At 41.0% G+C, this 23,296-nt stretch overlaps 1 protein-coding gene across 2 annotated transcripts in view; it reads right to left on the reverse strand.

The window, feature by feature from the left end:
- Nucleotides 1–23,296, reverse strand: part of sema3gb (sema domain, immunoglobulin domain (Ig), short basic domain, secreted, (semaphorin) 3Gb) — a 56,351-nt gene that overhangs the window by 26,640 nt on the left and 6,415 nt on the right. For both annotated transcript variants that reach the window (XM_072681808.1, XM_072681807.1), the window contains exon 2: nucleotides 6,849–6,988. In XM_072681808.1, coding sequence (XP_072537909.1) covers nucleotides 6,849–6,957 — 109 coding nt within the window. In that variant the 5' untranslated portion in view covers nucleotides 6,958–6,988. The remainder of the gene's footprint in view (nucleotides 1–6,848; nucleotides 6,989–23,296) is intronic.

The following is a 23,296-nucleotide window of genomic DNA, read 5'->3' on the forward strand; positions in this document are numbered from 1 at the left end:
AAGTTTTTAGGGAATGTCCTAACTTTTTCACAGGCCTGTATACACCTGCCCCTACCTTTTACATACACTTACTGGCCATTTTTCTTTTTAGAAACATCTACCATAAAGGTGCATTTTATAGATTTTCTGTTACTTATTTAATTAGGGTGGTGGAACGCTTTCAACAAAGCAACGATGCCAGGATGATAATTGGTAGATAATAGTGTGTGTTGGGTTGGTTAAACTGCGCCAGGCACCACCTAGCTGCTGGAGTATTTACACATGCACTTTCTAGCCACTGTTTTGGGGCCCTTTATAGGTATACAGTTACCATAGTTTGTTTTCTTCTATTTCCTAATTAGTGTTAGTCAATCTCTAATGCTGCAGTAGTGGTCAGTTTCTGATCATAGGGACACTTTTTAGTTTAATTTAGTTGGAAGTCAATTCTTCAACTGAGATGTTTGAAACAACCCTATTAAACTGGTAATGCAGTATTACACTGACCTGTCAAAAAACCCTTTATCCAGTGTAACAGTGAGTGCCAGCTGATACTGATCCAATCTGATGTTTGTAGGTTTAGGTAAGATATACTGCCAAGCAGTACTTAAATATAATCACCTTATTATCTAGATTTGAATAATGTGACCTTCAGGACCCTCATATTTTTCATTTTCAGCCTACATTTTCAAAATAACCATTTTATGTGTTATATTATAATACAGCTTGGCTGACCCCCCGGATCATTTGGCTACCATCCTTTTGGTTACTTGTGCAATAAATTGTGCAATAAAAGCACTTAATTTTTAATACTTTGGTAAAAGAATTATTTCACAAATGATTAAAAATGAACGTCTTTGGCATTAAAACACTGCCATGCACCATATTTAGTCTCTGAGCTCACAAAGTTTTACAAGAAGGCCTGTCACTACCTGATTTGCATAAAATGAAATCTACCAGCGGATTTTTGCAGATATAGACATATTTAATCTATTAGTTGAATACTGAACTCTCACATATTTTGTCACTGTTTAATTAAGTAAGTTAATTAATTAATTATCACAACTTATCTTATTCCCGTGGCTTACTAAGTCATGGCCACACCTTGTTACCATGCCTTACTAAGTTGTGGCCATGACTTAATTAAGAATTAATTAATTAATTAATTAATTAAATTATGTCACCAGCTTGGCTCCATAGCTAAATAAACCTTGAATACAAACAAATTTTGTTTCATGGCATGGCTATGCCACATTATTATAGCTAATCCTTTGCCCTCTTGTTGTTAACAGACTACATTATGTGGCGAATAGTTAATTGCAAATGTTTTACAATTTGAACAATGGTGTATTTAATGTTGACTGCCGCTTTAAAGAAGCAGTAAGCCACTCGAAACTGTTACTGAGATTTTAGTTGTAAGTTGCAGGCATGTCTTGCTGAAAAACACCCTCTACTGTGAAAAAATTGCAGTAGCGCTTTGCCTCTCATGGCAAACTGCTATATTTTAATGCTCTATGACAGCCACACAGCGGTAAAACTAAGGATTAGAGGTGTAATCTTAAAATAGCCATTAACTAATCCATTAAAACATGCCTGACATTCCTAGCAACAGTATACATGTAAATACCTATATGTAATCAATAACAAAATCTAACTTTAATCTCAGTAACCCAAAATGTAATATTTTTTAAACATGTAGCTTTTGTGAAAAGCATGGCACACAGTTAAAATCATTTTAGTAGTAGGTCAGCCTGGTTTCTAAACACACACACACACACACACACACACACACACACACACACACACACACCTGCTACAAGTGCAGAAGTGTTTAGGACACATAGATATGGGAAGATGTAATGCTATGAGTGTGAATAGCGTGTGTGTGTGTGTGTGTGTGTGTGTGTGTGTGTGTGTGTGTTAGGTCAGGACTTATTTAGAGTCTGGTCAGTCTGCCAGTTCTCTCTGAGTAAAGCCTCAGTGGTGGAGCTCAGGAGTCCAGAGCTGGATGACAGTGGCTGAAGCTCCGCATAGAGCTCGTGCATGTGGCGTATTGGAGCAGGTTGCTGGCAGTGGGCCCTCATACTCTGGGGGGCTTCCCTGTGCTCCGGCTGAGGTAAACACAGCAAACATACAGGCTAATAATACCCTGGCAATATCCCCTATCCCCTTTCTCAGAACAGGGATCTATTGCACTGTCACCTACGCACACAATAACTTCGGTCAGAACATATGTATAACCACACACACACACACACACACACACACACACACACACACACACACACACACACACACACACACACACACACACACACACAAGCCAGGGCTGCTCAATATATTGGTCATTAGTTGTAATGCAATAGTGGCCTTTGAAATACTAATACGGGAAGTGTGCTGTGAGCTTCTTGATTAGTGATACATTTGAAGTGTGTATAAAAAGCACTGCTTTTGTTCAGTATGCTCATTTGTTTCATTTTAATCAAATTTCACTTGAATTTCACTTGAGTAGTGCAGGTAAATTGCCCATTACAGTGTGAAATTGGGCTGAATGATTAAATTATAATGCTTGACAATCTTTGACCGTGTTACATTAAGCCTTTTTTTTTTTTTTTTTTTTTTTTAGAGTTATTTGAATACATTGAAAGTAGGGAGGGGAATATTGTGTACAGCCAGGCCAAAAAGCATTTGGACAAGGACAAATTGTGTCATTTTGTCTATGTACATCACCTCAAGAAATCTGAAAAGATTCAATCTAGATGTGTTTAAAGTGCAGACCTTCAGCTTTAATTCATTCAAGAGGTTTACCAACATTACATTAACTGTTTAGGAATTACAGCCATTTTTACATAATCCCCAAGTTTCAAAGGCTCAAATAAACTGGATAAACTAACGTAATTATACATATTAGGAGTATTTTTAATACTTAGATGCAACCCATGGACATCACTGAATGCTAAGTTGCCTCCTTTCAGAGGAGGAAGGCCTTTTCCAGGCCTTAACTGTAGCTGCCTTCAGTTGCTGCTAGTCTGTGGGTCTTTCAGCCTTTATGTATCTGTCTGACCCAATCAAGAACTTTCCATTTGTTTTGCCTCATGAAGCTCATAAGTTTTGGATCCTTATGCATCTGCACTGTGAAATGCCATCCTATACGTTTTACCGCATTTGACTGAAACTGAGCAGAAGGAAGATCTCTACAAACATCAGAATTAATCCTGCTACTTCTTTCAGCAGTCACATCGTCAATAAACACCAGTGACCCAGTTCTACTGGCAGATATAAATGTCCCTGCAATCACAGCGACTCCACCATGTCTGACGGATGATGTGGTATGCTTCAGGTCATGAACCGTTCCTTTCCTTCTCCATCCTCAAGTTAATTTTGCTTTCATTTGTCCAAAGAATTTTGTCCCAGATTTCTGAAGGTTTTTTTTAGACGGGTTTCTAGCATTAATCTGACCTTTCTGCGCTGTTCACTAGATGCTGCAAATGGGCTTTTTTTCCACCAAAGAATGAATTTCATGATCATCTACTTTAGTTGTGTTCTGTGGTCGTTCAGGTTGTTGGTGACTGCTGAGCTTCTTTATAAAAATGAAGTAAATTCTCTCTCTCTCTCTCTCTCTCTCTCCCTCTCCCTCTCCCTCTCCTTCAGTACACTATCCCCAATTTTCTCTCTCACCTCACTTTCTTGTTCTCCCTCCTCTTTTGCTCCCTCTACTTATCATCTGACTTTCTCTACACTCTCCCTGGCTTCTCTCATCTCTCTCCTTCTCTCTCTCTCTTTTGTTCTGACACCACACTCTTTCTCGGTCTCCCTTACTTCTCTTTCTCACTCTCACACACTTTCTCTTCGCCCTTGCTCGCTCACCAAGCTTTCTCTCTTCCCTATGTAACATTCTCTCTCTGCCTTTTTTTGTCCTCTATCTCTCTCTCTCTCTCTCTCTATCTCTCACCACGATTGTTGTCTGTCCCTTTATAGGTCTCTCTCAACCTTTTTCTCTCCATCTCTCCTCTTTTTCTCTTATTGCTTCCTCACCTCATTATTTCCTCTTGCTCTCACCACACTTTCTCTCCTCAAACTCCTCCTCTCCCTCCACTACGTCTCTTTCTTTCTGTCCACCTTGACTACGCCCATCACTTCTCATTCTCTTTTTCTCTCGCTCCTCGTTCTTTGCCCTATTCCCTCTCCCTCTCTCTATCTATCTATATCTCTCTCTCGCTCCCCTTTACCCCCAGTTCTTTCTCTGCCCATCAAATGTATTCCAGTCTCTCTCTGTCCTGCCCCATATTCTTTCTCTTCTTTGTGAACTCTTAAAATTCCTCCTGCCTCTCACAAATAAAACATGATGTTCCTCCCTATCCCTCCTCGTTAACCTCTCCTCCTCTGCTCTCTCCTCTCTTCCTCCCCCCTCACCCCTCCTTCCTCTCCTCTTTCTTCTCTGTCTCTCTGCTGGGCTCAGGTTACGTGTTAAAGGCCAGCGTCCTGAGAGCAGGATGCCACGTTAGGCCACTGGCACAGTGCCAGCAGGTCCTGTACGCAAATCCCCTGTGGCGACTGTAAGTGTGTGTATGTGTGTGGGGGTATTTGTCACAGAGACACGGGATCAAAACGTCATGGCGTGCAATACCCACTAAGCTGGGTATTTTGTGTGTGTGTGTGTGTGTGTGTGTGTGTGTGTGTGTGTGTTATTGTTTCTCAGAACTAAGAGCATATTCTTGTCGGAATTTGACCTGCTGGCTGATGAGCTAGTGTCAGACACTCAGAAATGTGTGTGTGTGTGTGCGTGTGTGTGTGTGTATGTGTACATATTTAGCCACAGCCAACGTCAGTTTGTTGTATAAAACAACGATTGAAAATCATTTCAGGGCTGTTGTTTCTCTCCTCTCTGTACACACACACACACACACACACACACACACACACACACACACACACACACACACACACACACACACACACACACTATAATGATCCACTCTGATGCTATTGTGTGAGAGACTGCAGTTTTTAACATCAAACGGCCTCTCTCTCTGCATGACTCTCTTTGTGCCCCACAGTGACATGTCAGTGCACAGAGAGGATGATGGGTAGTCATTTCTCTAGAGCATTAATTGGGTGATGAGGCGTGCTGGCGCTAAAGAGAGAGAGAGACAGAGAAGGGCACCGTGTTGTGAATATAGAGGGGGTAAAGCTGCCACATTGCAAAACTTTGCAACCAATTACATTAACAGTACTGAGCATGATCCACACGTATGTATAGAAGCAGGTTCAACAAGACATTCTGGCATTACGGAAACATTAAGTAAACCCCTCACTTCTGCTTTCATTCATATACGTGTTTGTATGTGTGTGTGTATGTTTGTGAAAGACTGCAAAAACAGCTTTCAATTAAAAAAGGTTTTAGAACAGAGAGTATAAAGAGCAAAGACACTTAAAATTGAAATTTGAACGAAGTAGGGTCGCAAATTTGAATCCTGAGCCATGCCGCCTCGCCATCGGCGGCCAGAGCCAGAGAGAGCACAACTGGCCATGCCATCTCTCTCTCTTTATCACTCTTGAAGTAATGTTGGCCAACACAGGCATCTGTTATTTGGTGAGGTGAAGCTGGGGATCCGGCGCTTTCCTCGGAGCGCGTTGGCTGCCCGGCGATGCCACATCAGCAGGAGTTTGAAAAGAGGCGGTGGCCGGCTTTGCGTGTATCGTAAGAGCCTGTGTTAAGTCCTTACCCTCCTAGTGTCGGGAGCATTGCTAGAGCTAGAGGGAGCTATAAATGGGTGGGGTAATGCTGCGTTCAAGGGCTCATCGGAAGGCTGTTAATACCAGAAGGTTAATTAGTAAATACAACCTCACTCTGTTAGGGTGATTGTCGGAAGATCTGCCAACTAAGCATGGAGATCTGTAGGATATCAGAATACACTGTCAAATATCAAACAAAAGGAATCAATATTAGTCAGCTGAGCGTTGGAGGGTAAAAAGAAACAATTCTTAAAGGAACTAATGGACAAAAACTTTAGGTCAGAATTAAGTTTAGGTTGGGGTGTAGCTTCAGGTAATGCAATTTCACTGGTTGCTTTGTACCTTTTTCTGTTAGTTGTTGGATTCCTGCGTTTCTGGGTTGCGTCAGTAGTTTGTGCATATGTACGACGGTCAGACTATATTTAGTACACATTGTTTGAATCCTGAAATTGTCTTTTAGCCATATATGTACAAATTCCTTTCGAGACTGAACTAATCATTTGTACATAGGCTACTGCATGTTCTCAGTATGACTGCAACAAACCATGGCATTCATAAATACACGCAGTGTTACACTCCTATAATGAATATTATTATTGTTATATAGTCATATTTAAAAAAAAAAAAAAAAAAAAAAAAAAATCTACAGATTTTCTGCACTGCACACAAAAACTATACCACCCTATCAATACAGGGACAACAGATTTACTAGAACTTCACATTACTGATCCTCCTTTAATAATAAAGCAAATATGAACAAAATAGTTTATATGTTTTGTAGTTCATAAACTTTTGCTACAATATTACTAATTTAAATAAATATCAAGAATTTAAATGTATTGAAAATACATTATTAAATTAATCTTATATAAATTATTATGTAAATATCAAGAAAAAAAATCTATTCACATAAATGTTTACTGGCTGTATTCACTGGTTTCTATAATAAGTGTGCTTTGAGTGAATGGGTTTTTGTTCTTCCAGGGAAAATGATTATCTGTGGTAATCATCCATAAACGACAGACAGATGGCGATTAGAGAGAAATGCTGGAGAAAGACAACATTAGCAAACTAGACAATAAAGGAGAAATACTTCCTGCATCTCATACAGGCTGATGAATCTAGACCATGCTTACCTTTGTAAGAGAGATATACTCTGGGGGTCGGGCGGAGGTTGCCATGACAACCGCAGACACACAAACTCAGGAAGAGCAGGAGAGGGAGGAGGGCCGGGGTCGCCTCCATAGCGAGAAGGGCTGAGTTAACCTTCTGAGACCTGCGAGGTAGTGCGAGAGGAAGGTCAGGAGTTAAAATGAGCAACGGAGAGTTCACACGAAGGCCAGTAAACAGCGGTTATGTGTAGTTGTTCAATTCGTTTCCATAAATCAAGAAGCACCATAAAGCAGGAGCGCTTCTGTAGAAGGCGTCCGGTCCTTAGAGATTAGCCAGCGAGGTGAACACACCCTCTGAGAGGCAGTGACACCAAATTATGGGCCAAGCATGGGTCAGTGTGCATCTGAGGTAGGGCTATCCCTCCCGTGATTGGAGAAGAGGCCGTAAAAACCACAAACAAAACCGGAAACAAAGCCTCAAAAGTGGCCTGTTAGCTTTTTATTGCTTGATGCATTGAAGACGTTCCAGGATGTTACAAAGGGCTGTGCGCTCTTTTCTACCCTCAGAGCAAAACAACATTTACCTCATTCATGAGGGGGAAGACGGGCTTAGTTCTAAAGGGCCTGTGGTTTTTGGAAGCAACTAGCACACTCATGGCTTGCTCTATTAGCATGTTTGTTTTATCTTTTGTTCGTTCTTTTTCTGTGTTCTTATCGTTGCTGCAAACGCAACTCTTGGACCCATCTCTGCAGCCTAATCAGTCACAAAACGCTTGATTTAGTGCGAGAGGGCCGCATGCCTTTCTATCAGAGTGACACGCTCTCAAAAGAGATTATAGAAGTATGCAGTCGGAGAGCAAGCGTTTCTTAAAAACGTCTGCCAAAGCCTGGCAGCTGAGGCAAATCCCTGTCACACTGCCTTGCTTTTAATCTTAAACTCTTAGCCCTGGCCAGCAGGCAACCGCAAACATGGGGGAAAGCAGCCACCCTGTCCTGGGCCTCTAAAGATGCAACATCCATGCTCCGTTTGCAAGAGAGTGAATAGCGGCCTCTGCGTATTTGTGATACACTACCTGTCCAAATGTTTGTGGACACCCCTTCTAACGAATGCATTCAGATACTTAAAGTTGCAAGCATTGCTGACACAGATGTACACACACACACACACACAGACACACATACATATAGCTAGTCTAGTCCCTGTAGAGAAGTAATGGCAATAGAATAGAACACCGTGCCAATGGCAGACATGGGCTAAAGTGGTAGAAAGCCCCGCCAGCATTCCCCTGGGGAGTTTGGGATGAGCTGAAGAGCTTGGGATGAGGTGGGGGTAAATGAACTCTCACAAAACACATTCACCTGCTTCTGTAACTTGATTAAACTGCAACTTGCTTTGCTTGATAAGAGTGTAAAGCTCTTACTAAAGCTGCTATTATGAAGTTTTATTCAACTTTTGAACAATAGAGTAACACAGTAAAAAAGCAACTAAACCCACTAGATTCTATGGCCGCTTTTCCACTGCAGGGCCGAACGGTGGCTTTTACACATGGACATGGTTCGGCATGGAACACTTTTAAAACGGGCTGAGCCAGGTTTTCTCGCCGTGGTTAGCTAGCCGTACTTGGGGCCACAGAACCATTTGGTGGGAGGACTTAATGGAGTAGGTATCCACTGATTGGCTCTATATTTGCCTCAGTGAGTGGAAGTGGATTCCAAAATGATTTGGCATACTACATCTACAAAATGACCTCCTTGGTGTAGTTTGAGACAAGTGTGATTTATGCATGTAGATTACACAATAATAACAGATGAATTAAGGCTTCAGTAGGTTCTCTAGCAAGCTACATTAGCCTTGTAGTTGTAGGGCAAGACTAAACAGTGAAACTGTCAATTGCTACGAGCCACTGTGCACTTCATGGTCCTGATTTGGCAACACAGTAAATGCAAAAAGAAAATGTAACTGGTCTAACGGGTCCGTACCAGCGCGGAACGGTACGGTGCAGCCTTAGTAACCTTTTGGCCCTGTGGCGGAACACAGGCCAAAGTTAAGGATGTTTCCAGTCACCAAATTTTGGTTCCTTCAGGGGATTACATTATAGCACTAGAAATGCTCTGCCACTCTACAAGGCCAAAGGGAAGAGCACAGTGACATTAATTACATCAATGGAACAGTGGCCATGTGGCCTCAATGAACTGTGAAGGGTGATCAGGATGATAAGAGTTTAATCACGTCTATTTATTCGGTTTTCAAGGGTGTGGTGAAGAAGTGTTCAGTTAGATGAAGGTGTGAGACGATTAGGTTGCAGAACTACATTCTTCACTGTCTGTTGCTTCTGTGAGGTACCGGAGGCTATGACTTGTTTTGAAGGACTCTGGCACACATAGTTGCAGCTTTCTCTCAAAAATAAAGCTGTCAAACTGGATTAACTGGAGCTAGCATAACGTTCAGATTCATTTTTTTTATTAATAGTTCCTTCTCACGGTATTAAGTCATGCCAAAAACCATCAGATCATAAACTCTCTCCACTCAGAGTGCTGCTAAACTCCAATCAGTGACTTTTTATTCAGTCTCCTCACTGATCACAGGACGTCTTCCACCACTGGTGCCCTGACTTCCCATCATTATAGGTACTGCTCCCACTATTTCCGTCACGTGTCTCCTGTGACTACAGTCAGTACATTAAAAAAAAAGCCCTTGGTCTAAACTTAAATCTGTCCGTCCTCTATTCCCGGCTATTCCCAGAAAATGGCAGGTATGGCCTGTACAGCCCTTCAGAATACCTATCTTTAAAAGTCTGCACATGTCTACTCACTAATTATGAGCCGCGAATGGCAACGAGGGTGTCATTATCTATGCGTGTGTGTATATGTGTGCATGGGTGTGATGAAGCCACACCTGCACATACACACAGAAGGACAAGGGCGTACAGCAGTAGTACGTACAGCAGAACGCTTTCTCCAGATAGACAGAAGGTTCCCTCCACACCAACTCACCTACAGCCTGGCAGGTCATCTCATGGATTTTTCATGAAGAACTTGATCCCTGACTCATGTAACTTGCAAAGTTTCAAAACCGTGCTCCGAATAGTTTTTAGTTATGCATATTTAAAACGTGCCCCGGCATGTTCTAAACTGGGGCTATAAATTAAAGATTTGAGTTTAACTGCTTACAGAACGGCAGGCCTGAGCTGAAGAGCCTGAAGTTCTGACTAGGTATTAATACAACAATAATAAAACAACAAAATAAAAACAACAAAACATTGTTACATTCTGAAATAGGGCTGGACAATACAGAATGTATATGACCAGTCCTGGTAAGGATGTTCTGTGCATGCTGTGCAAGTAAGAAACATGCCATGCTAAGCTTAGCTCAAGCTGAATGGCATCTGACCCATGGTGAATGCAAATGACACTTCTTCTATCAAATCAGTCTTTTCTTAAGGAGGGTTGTGCTATTTGATTTTTATTTATTTCTTTTGTATTTCTAAAACACAAAAGCAGGGGCTCCAAGTGGCTCAGCAGACACAGCACAGCATTCTTAGACACAATGGTCTAAGAATTTCCCATTTAAATCTTGGGTTATGCTACTTTGCCATCAGAAGCTGTAGCCCTTTAGAGCACAACTGGCCATGTTCTCTCTGGGTGGATAGATAGCATTCTCTCCCCTTATCACTCCTATTTTAATGCTACCTATTGTGAACCTATACATTTGATAAAATTGCATATGAATATTACAATTCTTAATACAGAATAGCTGCACCTTAGCATGGTTGAGAAATATCATGACATTACATTTTAGCAATGTTCTCCAGCACTGATGTGAATGAACACCAAAATGGTTTTAAAGCTAAAATCTATTTAAGATGTCTTTTTACCCTATATTTTCTTCCATGGAAATCCATGACATGAGAGTTGGTATGGAATAACCCAGAATATAGGTTATTGGTTTTAAAATGTATCTGGACACCTAAAAATGTATCTGAAAACTTAATCAGAAATATTTATAATAATGACAGCAATATGACTTCACATTTTCCTTCCACAATCCTTGTAGCGCTCACTGTTCTGTTTGTTGAAATCAGCCCTATTTGGCATAGTGTGTGGCAACAGAACGCTTGGAGAGAGAGAGGGAGGTGAAAGAGGGCTGAAAGTAAACATGTAGTTTGCTGAAAACATCCAAACATCCCATCACGCCACTAACAAAGTCGCCTCTTCGTGGAGGCTAGCTAAGTTAGAAGTGTTTATCCGACAGCCAGCATATACAGGGAATGTGTGTATAATGAAACGACTAAAAACAAAGGCTGTGGCGAGAATTTAGTCTTAGACTTTTATTTAGACTTAAATGATTCAACAGCAGCCGTTACTTTCTGCTGAGCCGATCGATGCCTGTATTTTCACTCTCAGGCCTGCGCCGAGAGCAGCTAATTTGAAAAAGAAGGCAAGCCTCAGCCATCCATGGTGTGCAAACATCAGGGTGTTTGTCGAGGTGATGGCTGTATTTCAGGGTCAGTGTCAGAAACAAAACCCTGTTTGCAGACAAAACTCTAGACAAAAGGGGACGGGTCCTTTAATGCAAGTCAGCGTTGCGACAAGGAATGCAGGGATTGCTTGAATAGGCCACCGACAAGAAGAATGCTTTAAAGGTTCTTCCAAGTGGAACCCCAAGAATGGCGCTAGCAGTGACAGACTCTGACTGGCATTTTTCATGTCCTCGTCTTTGAAAAGAATGTGTGTTTAATGTTAATCAAGTTATTTTATCGCACAAACCGATCGGTAAGACGAGAGCCATCTGTCTCAGTAATGCACACTTCAGATAAATTACTCAAAGCAGCGGCTAAGAGAGCTTTACCAAATAGCTCCAGTGTCTTCCCGTGCATTAAGCCGAAGAAAAGCCTGATAAAGCCTGCATTCCAACTCAAGACACAGGGCATTTTTCATCTCTGGGAAATGCTGGGTCTGCTACTGAAAAACAACTCATACCATACTTCACTGTCCATTTCATCCTTTGCTTCTAATGGAATTCTATTCAGGAAACACAACCATTAGTTCTGGTGTAGCAATATGCTCACATATACTGAATCAAAATCCCAATATTTAGTTTCACAATTCAAGCTTCTGACAATATGTTGAACTAATTTGATCTAGTTGTTCAACTGAAGACTAGGGGTGTAATATTAAGTGTATTTGTACCTAATTCGTACCCGGTACAAAAATAACAGTTCCATGCAGTAGCATGGAGAACATACCATATGTGGACATTTCTGTTGATAAGACCAAATTTCACAAGTGCCACGTGCACCCGGAAACCGTAAGATGCAACCCTTTAAGTATACATACTTTAGATTTGCTTGGTATTGTGGGAATTTCATTGGGTTGAGTGGTATAGCCATATTGTCTCTTGTGCCGCCCCCTCTTTTTCTTGTTGGGTAATTTCTACCATAGAATTGTATCATTACACACAGCAAGACAGCCAGAACTCACAGGCCCATGGCTGAAATTCTGGTGGCCTTAAGTCCATCCAGAGCAAGCCGATGGCAACATATTTAACACTCTCAAGGTGTTAAATAAGAGAAACCTGGGGAGAACCCGAGGCTCAGGAGGGGACCCTGTTCTCCTTGGGGCATCATCAGAAAAGAGTAGACATAATAAGGTGTGCCTGTACTGCAATTATTTAAATGATTAATAAAGTATATAGCATCTCCAACAATCTCACATAATAAAGTTATGTAATAACTAAAAGTTTGGGAGAACTCCTCGTCATTACCACGTTCTTTATAGCTGCTTCTCCCCCCTCTCCTTCTCGTGGCGAAAATTCGCACCCCTCCACCGACCCTGCTATTCCGAAAGGTCCAACTAAACTCATCCTCTGCCCAGCAAGGGGGGGTCTGGCTTTGGGTCCCATCAGCTCGAAGCCCCCAGAACTCTAGCCCAGATTTCTCGAGTTTACCTCCTTGCCTCAGTCAAGCGTGGTCCGCACTCCGCAAACGTCCAGTTTCCTTTTCTTTCTTCCTCAGGGGGACTACAGAACTAGTTGGATCAAACTGTAACTTGTATGACGGTCTAGCCGTATGTCTGTGGGTTTCATTGTCCGTTTTCCTTGTGGTACAAACCATGAGGTACAAACCGTGGTATGAACTAAACCATGACTTTTGTGTACCGTTACAACCCTACTAATGAGACTAGAGCCGGTAAGCAGGGCTAGTGTTGAGCACAGCACGAATGTGCTGGAGTGAAGTGTTGTTGACTGATGTTGGTTATTTGCAAACGTTGATGTTCCAACAATGTAGTAGCACTAGAAACCATAATCGATGGAAGGTCTATTCTTCACAGTGTGCAGTGTCATGTCTTTCCATTGCAATATCATGATGTCTTGCTGCACTGTTACACCCCTAATCATTGGGCTTCCTGGACAAGACCACAGTTTCAATATGTAAACAACCCCCAAATTTCCAATCCAAGTTATGCAATGCATCAACACAGGAACTGTAATACTAAATGTAGGGTAAAAGTTGCAAAACTTGCATTCTTATTTTTGACCCATTTCCTTCCAATGTTTGTCTCAACCAGCTCCATTTACTGTAAGTCTTTTCTCTGCATAGGCTTTTTTCCAAAGCAGGAAAAATCTACTACTACTACAAATCCCAAAAGCAAATAAATACTGGAAGATGAAGATGCTGGGCTGAAGCCTCATTCAGTAAATGTTCTCAGAGGACTCCTAGCAGAAGTACAGTCTCCATAAACATAACTGAACCGTAATGAAAAGCTATATCAACTACAATGCCCTTAGCTGCTAAAGCGACCTTTTAACAGGGAGATGCTCCACAAAGGCAAAAGGACAACATCATCAAAAATTAATGATCAGACTTAAGCATGCATGCCAACAAAACCACATCCAAAAAAAGCTACTGGAAAGAAAGAAAAAAAAGCCCTGGGCAAAAAGGTTCCTTATCTAAACGCTTTTGTCCTCCTGAATGTGGCTGGCCATTTGCTCTGTACTTTTTAAAGAGGCACTTAAGTTTCCATGTGTCACCATTCGAAGTTGCCATTCTTTGTTAGTCACTCCTATAAAACATCTTGGAGTGCAACACTGTCCTCTTAACTACAAGCTGGATCTTTTTTTCCTGGCGAGTAAAGTGGAGGCAGGATGGGGAAAAGAGTATAATGAACGGGTCCTGAGGCTGTTTGCTCCCTCTTGGCTGGTTTTAGGTGGGCGGAAAAGTGCTGTTCGGAGTGACAGACCGCATATGTTTTTCTAGGCCACCTGCTCTCTGGGGGTCTTAAAGGAGTGGTCCATAAGGACAAATTGAAAGTAAAAGCTAGAGTATTACAATCTCTAGCTTTTGGGAATTTCCAAAGAAAGACAAGAAGAAAAAAAAACCCAGGACATCTTGAAAATATTACAGCTACTTGCATAGATAATCCAAACCACACTAAACAGTTACAGCTCACAGGCATTGGCACTGACATGTCTTGATGAGAATCTGTAACTTCAAATATCTTTCCTAAACCCCAAAATCCCCCTTTCAAATTTATCTGCAGTCAGAACGGAGAAGGCCCATGTTTCTACAACCATTTTCTTATTCTCTGAATAAAAGTACTTTGCAATTTTTATTATTTTAACGATTTTAATGACTTTAAACCTGATAACTGGGGTTCAGAACAGAACAATTATGATTTAAGAAAATATGGACAAAATATAGTGATTACCATGCAATTACACACATTGATGCATCCATATTATAATGGATCTATTTTGTGATTGCCGGAGCTGCTTCAGAATGTGCAGAGCATTTTAATTTGAAACGATGGATACAGGAAGTAAAGGCATGAGTTCAACCTAGTTGTCCTATCTCTACCCGCCCAACAAAAGGCAGGGGGAAATAAGAAAGATAGGGGGGGTTCTCAATACAAAGTATGCCAAGTTCGCACTGGTGTACCTGGTAGTACTGACCCGGCAAGTTCAACTCTCAAGTACAAAGTCCTGAGGACGGGAGGACACTGTACAGTAATTGTACAACTGGAACAGTAGTGTGGTCCTTAATGCATTCTGCCAAGTCCACACAAGTCACATCCTAGTGCATCCTTGATAACATGGGCGGGTCAGGAACATTAGCGTCTGCAGCATGCTGACATTCAGTAGTACATGATTTTTGGAGATGACAGGTACTGGCATCAGATCAACAGAAGCAGAAAATGCAGGCTATGATATCAGAGGGAGAGAAAAAACGGTCACTGTGTGATGCGTGTTGTTGGCCGTGTATTTCTTCCTGTAGAATACTAGAATGTTTGAGTATCAAAGCCTACTTTTAGACCCCTTTCACACATATCCAGATATTTCTGTAAACATAGCGTTCTTAAAAAATATCTCCATCCATACAAAGAACACAAAAAGACAAAAATACTCATAAGAGCTTGCTCTTCTTGTAGATGCCAACACCTCACAAAATTTGATATCAGATTCCTCAAGAAGCAAGTATATCGGCCAAAACAGACCTAAATACAGCATAAAGTTGAATCATCTTTAAATTTTGAAAAAAGAAAAGAAGAAAATGGGGGTTTACTTAAGGTGTCAATACCTGTACCAGCATCAGGAAGGGACAAAATACCAAGCCAAGCCTGAATCCTTGCTTATCCTTTTGTTTAGAATTCCATGTTGCCATTTTTCACACTTTACAGAACCCCCCCCCAAAAAAAGATTCAGAAGCCTTTTTTCCATAAAGGCTCCCCCTGGAATCCCACTATGAAATTTAAAAGCACTTTCAGTGCACCGATTTATAGTACCTTTCAATTTACACAGATGGACAAATGTCAAAACAAGCCTGAAGCCTAGCAATTAGACCCCCGAGGTGAGGAAAGAAGCAGACGTATTTAGCACCATCAGCTCTCTGTATGAGCAGGGTTGGGTTAAGAAATGTCCAGCTTAACGTTAGCATTCATTAGTGCGAAGCGGACTCTTGAAGGGAATGCTGCTGCTTATTCAAGGAATGGCCCCCAGGGGCCCTGGAGAGCATGAAAGGGGTCAACTAGGGTCATGTTTCCACCTCCAGCTTAGAAAATATAATCATTGACCAGAGGCCCAGTCTCTACCATTTGCATGTTAGTTTCTGTCTTAACCCTTTAACTGTCTATTCCTGTCTAATAACCCACTCTTCTCCTTTTCTCTCATTTATTTTGATATGTAAAAAACATGGTTCTAAGTTTTTACTTGTTTCACAAACTACCATTTGATGCAAGCATACATATGCATTTAAATATACATATTATCCCCATTTTATGTAGATTTCATGCAGTCCAATTCCAATCTAAATGTGTCTGCATGCTCTCTCAGAAACTTCCACAGTGTATCCAACAATAAGGACAGCATTGTATCCCTTTATAAACACTGTATGGGCTAGTGAAGTCGGTGTACACCTGCCCATCTAATGTTTCTTCCAAAACATCTTCCCAAGTTCCTCTTTGCTGCAGGAACTGTCTCTTCCGGAAAGACGTTCTACCACTTTTTGGAATATTGCTGTGAGGATGTGATTGTGTTTAGCTCCAAGAACTTTAGTGAGGCTAGATATTAGATGTGAGAAGATTAGCCCTGGATAACAAACAGCACAATACTTTGGGAATGCTGTTCTACAAGGGCGGAATATAATTTTTAACATTTTTTGCTCCCTACAGCTGGAAAGTCTGGGAACTCCCTCCTACTCTACTGTAGTAAATACAAATCATGCTTTGAGCTCCTCTTCATGGGCATGCTTTACACATGCATTTGTTGACAAGTTGAGAGATACAGAACCATGTTGACTGATGTGGTAGAGTAATATTACAGAATTTTACACAGATATTCTGGACCCGGGGTAGCAATGACAGACATGCTATTCTCCCTAATACAAATCAGTGGAGCATCAACATGATTTTAAAGCTGTTATTTTAAGGTAAAATTTCTACATAGTGTTGCTTTAAGCGAAAATAACTTTAACTTACATTAAACTAAGACTCTGCTCCCTTTCTCACACTTATATGCATCAACACCTCTTCAGTGCAGTGAGGATTACTGAGTGTCTCTGCAGACTGGGAGAGAGCATCTGAACTGCCTGAAGGTGAGCCCCTGACAGACTCAGCATTCATCTCTCAGAGACACGCTGTTCAAAAGCAGAGCTTCGGTTAAGAGCAGGAGTTAGACAGAATGACAGACTTACAGTGTGTCTGTCAACACAAGGTAACAAAATGTAAAGAAATCTAACTTCACTGCTTCTTTAGTTAAATGTGCTGAAAATGAATATGTTTAAAGATGCTGTACATGAATTCAATAAAATACACTTTTTATAACATTCTGCAAATGTTTTTCCATGATTTGCTAGCTCTCCGGTCGGTTTTCACGCTGGTAAAAAGTCAGAGAAACACAACACTATTCCAGCCAATTAGCAACAGGGGTGTTTGCACTTGTGCACAGAACAGGGGAAGGTAAGGTGAGGTAAGGTAAGACCGTAGCTGTGTTCCAAAGTCTGGGCTGCAGCTGAGGTAGGGTAGGTGCTAGGTAAGACTGGTAGCATATGGCTCTAATTTTGCTCGTTTGGTTGGTAACAGACTTATTTTTGCTGTTTAACAAAAATATTTACATTGCTTGGTCTCGTTTCTGAATGTTGAGAATCATAACTGGTTTGTTTACCAGCAGCAACTGTAGCAACAGTTTGCTTACCGAATACCTAGCTAACGGTAACCTAGCTAAAGCAAATTACTTACCTGTTTATTCTAAAATGATATCATGGAATTTGATCGTACAACATTTGCAATGGGTTTAATGGCCACAAAGACCTGGAGGGCGGAGCTCCTGAAGGGGCAATGAAGATTGTGTTTGTTTTGCTTTCGAGTTCAAAGATCAACAGTGGTCCTCCGGGACCATATACAGCGCCTTTAAGTCTGGAATGGTTACAGTCTTTGTGTTATGCATACTTTCATACTGAATTGTATTTTTTTACATTTGAAACAAACTCTGTATCAAGTTTAAACCTGCACTTTCATTTAACAGCAAAACTTGTTTCCAGCAAAGCTATTTGCATAACTTTACACTTTAAAGTTATTATTTAAATTAAATAACTTTAATTTTGCATAACCAAAATTAAATTAGAAAATTTAGAAAATTAAAATGCAATACCATGGATTATCCAGTACAGACAGCATTTTAATTTTCACAATGTAATGGATACTAAGGCTGTCTCAACAAATGTAAAATCCTAAACTTAAAATAAAAAAAAAGGTAAAGGTGCACGTATTTGGCACTGTACAGTGTGCACTGTACAGCGAAATGGGTCCTCCGTATTTAACCCATCTGTGGTAGTGAACACACACTCACTAGGGGCAGTGAGTACACACACACACACGCGTGTGTGTGTGTGGGCAGCCAACTCCAGCGCCCGGGGAGCAAAGAGGGTAAAGGGCCTTGCTCAAGGGCCCAACAGTGGCAGCTTGCCAAGCCCGGGAATCGAACCCACAACCCTGTTATTGATAACCCAACAGTGGCAGCTTGCCAAGCCCAGGAATCGAACCCACAACCCTGTTATTGATAACCCGGCGCTCTAACCGCTGAGCCACCACTGCCCCATGAAATCGCAAAAGTAAAAGCTATCTGCTGCAAAGTTTTGTGATGGTGTGGCTATCAAACGCATGGAAACAGCATGACATTAGTTCCCAACAACTATTTTGTCTTTAGAGTTTTAAGAAAAGGGAATACAGTATCTGCAATAATTCAGTTATTCTTGAAGGAAAAGATTTGTTTGTTTTATAATCTGAATAACAACATTTTTTGCCCAGCCAATGCTCCACTCGCAATATTTGAAATGTAGCGAAGTAAGATGCTAGTAAGATGGCATCTTGACTAAGCACTGCTACACTGCTGCAGCGCCACGTCTGCCCCTTACAGGCTTTCCTCTACTTACTTGCCTGCTCTTTTTCAGCATTTAATGGTAATGGGATATCTTCAGTGTGTGGATTGTATGGTAAAAGTAATTTCAAATAAATATCAGAAGAGGCTTAACCTTTTTGCAATCCATCTCAAGACCACCAGATTGAGAATTACTAGTTTATAACACTGATCGTTTGAGGATGCATGGATATTCAGTTGATAGTGTATTTGAATATTTGATAAACAACCAAATGCAAATTTAATTACGGCTCACACTGAGCATTATATTCATGATGGCCAATATAAAGCAGTGTCTCTGTTGCTAAGCAGATTGTTTTTAGTTTGTTTTACAGCAATTCTGTGCACTTCACTCATTGCAGGCCCTGACAGTTGACTGTAAGGTATATAATCTACTGGGTGCTTCAGACAACACTGCAAGGTTCTCTTTGGTGTAAATTTAGAAGAAGAAAAGAAACTGCATGACATCTAGGCCTACATACACTTTCATAAAGGCTAATTCCACCAAGTGTCACATGTTGTAACTGCCTTTATGACAACTGGCATATGCTGAAAGAATTATCAGTAAAGTCCAATAAAGTCCTATGGTGATCTACAGGTTAAAGCAAGTGGTCAATTTACCACTGACTATAAGATTTGAACTGTAAGGATATATGACAGATGGTGATGTAATTTATACACCCACAACTAACTGTGATGATTTGCATGTGTTCAGTGTGATAAAAGATTAAGCAGCACTAATGCAAAATCATTGTTTCCTACAGCAGCTTGGACAAAATGGCTTTTGGAAGGCAGTGTGTCTTGTAGCTTGTATCTCAAGCACATCCAAAACCAAGTCCACGTTGGGGGGTTTAGTGTTTTTGACTTACATCTAAACTCCTCCATTTACTGTCAAACAGTTAAGTGCCTGCAACTGATGAGGGAATCATGGCCCTTCTCCAAGGCCGCAGCTGGCGGTTGCACAGGCGCAGCATTAAAGTCAAGGCGGTGTGTTGAACTCTGGAGCTGTGTGCTAAGCTTTTCCACCTTAAAGATCAGATTCACCAGCTCTCTTCAAAGGCTGCAGAGAGCCAAGTGTCTGGTGTAGTACTGAAGTGGTCAATGGCTTCAGACTTAGAGGCTTTTTTCACCTTCACACTACTGCCGTTGACCTGACACTAGACACGCAACGACTCTCCCAAAACACAGAGAGAGTTAAAGGTGTGGTACCAAAGCTCTATAATTGTCAGCTCTCACATTCACTTTCAAACAAGCTTGAACTTCATTTTTTCAGACTTTGCCCAAACATTACTGGCCACTGCATCTGTGCAGGATAAAAGGTGATTGCATGTATCTGGTTTTGGGAGCAATTTCATGATTTTTCATGACACAGCACAGTACAACCTCAATGCAAGCATTGCTTTACAATACAGTACAATACAGAATGACACAGAACGGTACAACTGGCATACAACAGCTTGCATTCTTGAATTCTTGACTTCTGAATTTTTGAATTCTTGAATTCTGTCTCACTGCTCTTCAATGGCACTAATCATTAGCTTAAACATACAGCTTGTTGTGATGCTGGAGCAGTTTGGGTCAACAAAATGAACTCAACATCAGCTTGAGGCAGTTTTTTTTAGGTGGTTCTCTTGCCTAGAATGTAAGTTTTGACTTGCTTTTAAATACCACAGTTTATTTCATTTATTTATTTATTAAATATGGTGAATTGGAGCTGTAGTGCTAAAGAAAAAAACAAAATCATGTCACTTTTTATAATCATTTTACATTAACTTTGAAACCTTTGAAAGGTTTTTCCTTTTGATCTTGTGAAGTTCCCATTTTTGGTCAGGTCGGAATTCATACGTTTGAGTTTTTATTTTGTCTTGATTTGAATATATGGCTTTAAAAAAGTAATCCAAAAGTAGCTGAAAGTAATTAGATAACCTTACTTAAATATAGTAGTACTTTGGATTCCGATACAAGTATAGTAATCTGTAACGGAGTAACCCTTCCAACCCTGTTGTCTTTGTAAAAGTTGAAAGGACCTCCATATACTATAAATCGTCTTTCCCTTGAACCCTAAAGACAGGTGAACGCTGGTTCGGGGGATATAACGCAGGTGTCTCTGCGTCCAGTAAGGGGTAAGGATGGGCCACGCCTCGCAGCACGATAAAACTGGAACTCTTGCATCACGTAGCATTTATGTACTGCATCATACACCCCCCCTCCTCACCACTCCTCCTCACGCAAACTCAGCCTGTCCCTGTAATCTCTCCCCACCCTTCCACCGAAACAAGCCTCATCCCTCAAAGTGGTGCTGCTGTGTTGTAATGCTCCAAATCGAGGTGAGGAGCTTTAGCAGGACTTTACTCCGGGGAGGGAGTGCACAGGCCTTCCATCGCATTCCGACACCTGTTTCGATGGGCCTCGCTCTTTTCATTTACACGATAAACACTGGATTCCTCTGCAATTACCCACCCCCAACAACAGCCTCCACTATTCATAGCTCACAGCTGTTTTCCAACATCAGAGTGCTTTATGATTGAGCCCCATTTTTATGTCATTTTGTGCTTTGCTTTTTTCCAGCATTAAGTGCAATGAATTATGAAGTGGATCTACAAGGACTGGGCATGTGCTGCTAGGGAAGCAGGGAAAATCAAGCAGGATAGCATCGGGCATCTCTCCACTGACTTCATGAAAGCCAGCAAAAGTTGTAATTCTTGGCTACGTAACACACAACCCAAAGGTGGTGTTGGGGGATGAAGGGTAAATAAGGGTAAAAATCTGATATCTTACTCTGGAAACAATCAGAAGGCTGGCACTGACTGGTGTAACACTTCAGTGAGCTCAGAATGGTTCCTGCACAAGTACTACAAGGCTTTTATTGCTCTCTTTCATATGACTTCATGGTGTGATGGCTTCATTTCTCTCCCCATTGTCGGCGCGCTCGGTAAAGAGAATAGACTTGCTGGTTGTCCACGGGCTTTGAAAGAGACTACAGTAGGTCTTTGGTTGGCTAGGGCCCAAGAATCTTCAGAATGGAGGCTTAATACCCCCCTGGGCTGACAGCTGCAGGGATTAGCCACCCTTGCTCACTGTCATTGACGCCCCTGTATTGTGCCTTTCCCCGTAAAAGTGGCACCAGAATTAGGAGGGGCTAGAGTAGGGACGACTGGGGGGGTTAACGTTCTAAAGTCTTGTCAGGTGCTTCTGCTTTTTGAAGTCTACGGAGATACGCACAAGCAGTGCATGAGTGAAGCCTTTTTGTATCTTCTTTATGTATGTACAGTATGTAATCAGTGAGGGTAATGTCTTACACATCAGAGCTACCATTGACACAAAGCAAACTTTGTCCTTTCCCTGAGAAAATCTTGAAAGGCTTTGCCTTTAACCTCTCCTTCTGCCTCTGCTAGGCCTACACGGACCTCCTTTCCTTAATGACCACTTCAAAGCTACTATTTAATCCACCACTTCAAAAGACGTGTGCTTGCTAAATTACATAGGAGTTAAATATTTGAAAGTCTGTATGATATTAATGTTTAATATGAAAAACACACTACAGAGGCGTAGTCAGTACTGAAAGATCAAGGTTGGTGTTGAAGTTAACAGTAATGTACAGTACGTTATTTGAAAGAACAGCTCAAAATATCTAAATCCTAAATAACAGTGGCTCATTCATTCAAAATTAAAATTATGTTTGATACAGTGGAGTCTTAATACATTTTTCAATACAGAAAACATTTTTGAGAGTAGCTCAAAAATCAGCTAATATTTCTATTTTGTGTTTATTAAAAGCTTCAAAAAAAAGAAGCACAGTATAGCACCAAGCTAGGGCTGAGCGATATGGCAAAAAATTTACGATATTTAAAGACATTTTCATGATGCATGATAAATATCACAATATACTGTCATGCAGAAAAAAAAAATCACCGTAGCTGCATTATTATTCAATTTTCTTCAACTCCACCCAAATAAACAGGACTATTTACATTCTCCTGTACTTCTACTTCCTGTGCATTTGGGTCGTGTTTTTTTTAAGTACTGACAACATATTCAACCATATAATCTCAAAAGCATATTGTGTATCCTGATAACCAAATGTATCACGATACAATACAATATCGTCATATTGTCCTCCCTTACCACAAGCTAACACAGCATCACGAGTACAATGGTACAGTGTCAGTACCCATTCCTTACACAACCCCCTCCCCAGCCTACTTCTCAGCACCAGTGCATTTTAAAAATGTGGGAAGCGTTGCAATACACTGGGCCTTAATTCGAAACAATGTGGCAGTGTGCAGTATTGTTACACATTCCCAATAAATATACAGTAAGTTTCTGTCCCACAAATGAAGTTTCTTTTTGGGTTATGTTTACAACAGACTAGTCGAACCGAGACATTCCTTAGGTAGAGGATAGCAGCTCTCCGGTTGCATGAGTTCATTACCTCTATGAAGATATAACTTGAATATCATGTGCTTTGGGAAATGCTGTAATACTGTAACATAAACCAACACAGACAGCCCAGAATGTGACAAAGAAAAATGATAGCAATGAACAATCAGCCGGATTTGATATG

Source organism: Salminus brasiliensis, chromosome 6, assembly GCF_030463535.1.
Source record: "Salminus brasiliensis chromosome 6, fSalBra1.hap2, whole genome shotgun sequence".
In the NCBI taxonomy this organism is placed as follows: domain Eukaryota; kingdom Metazoa; phylum Chordata; class Actinopteri; order Characiformes; family Bryconidae; genus Salminus; species Salminus brasiliensis.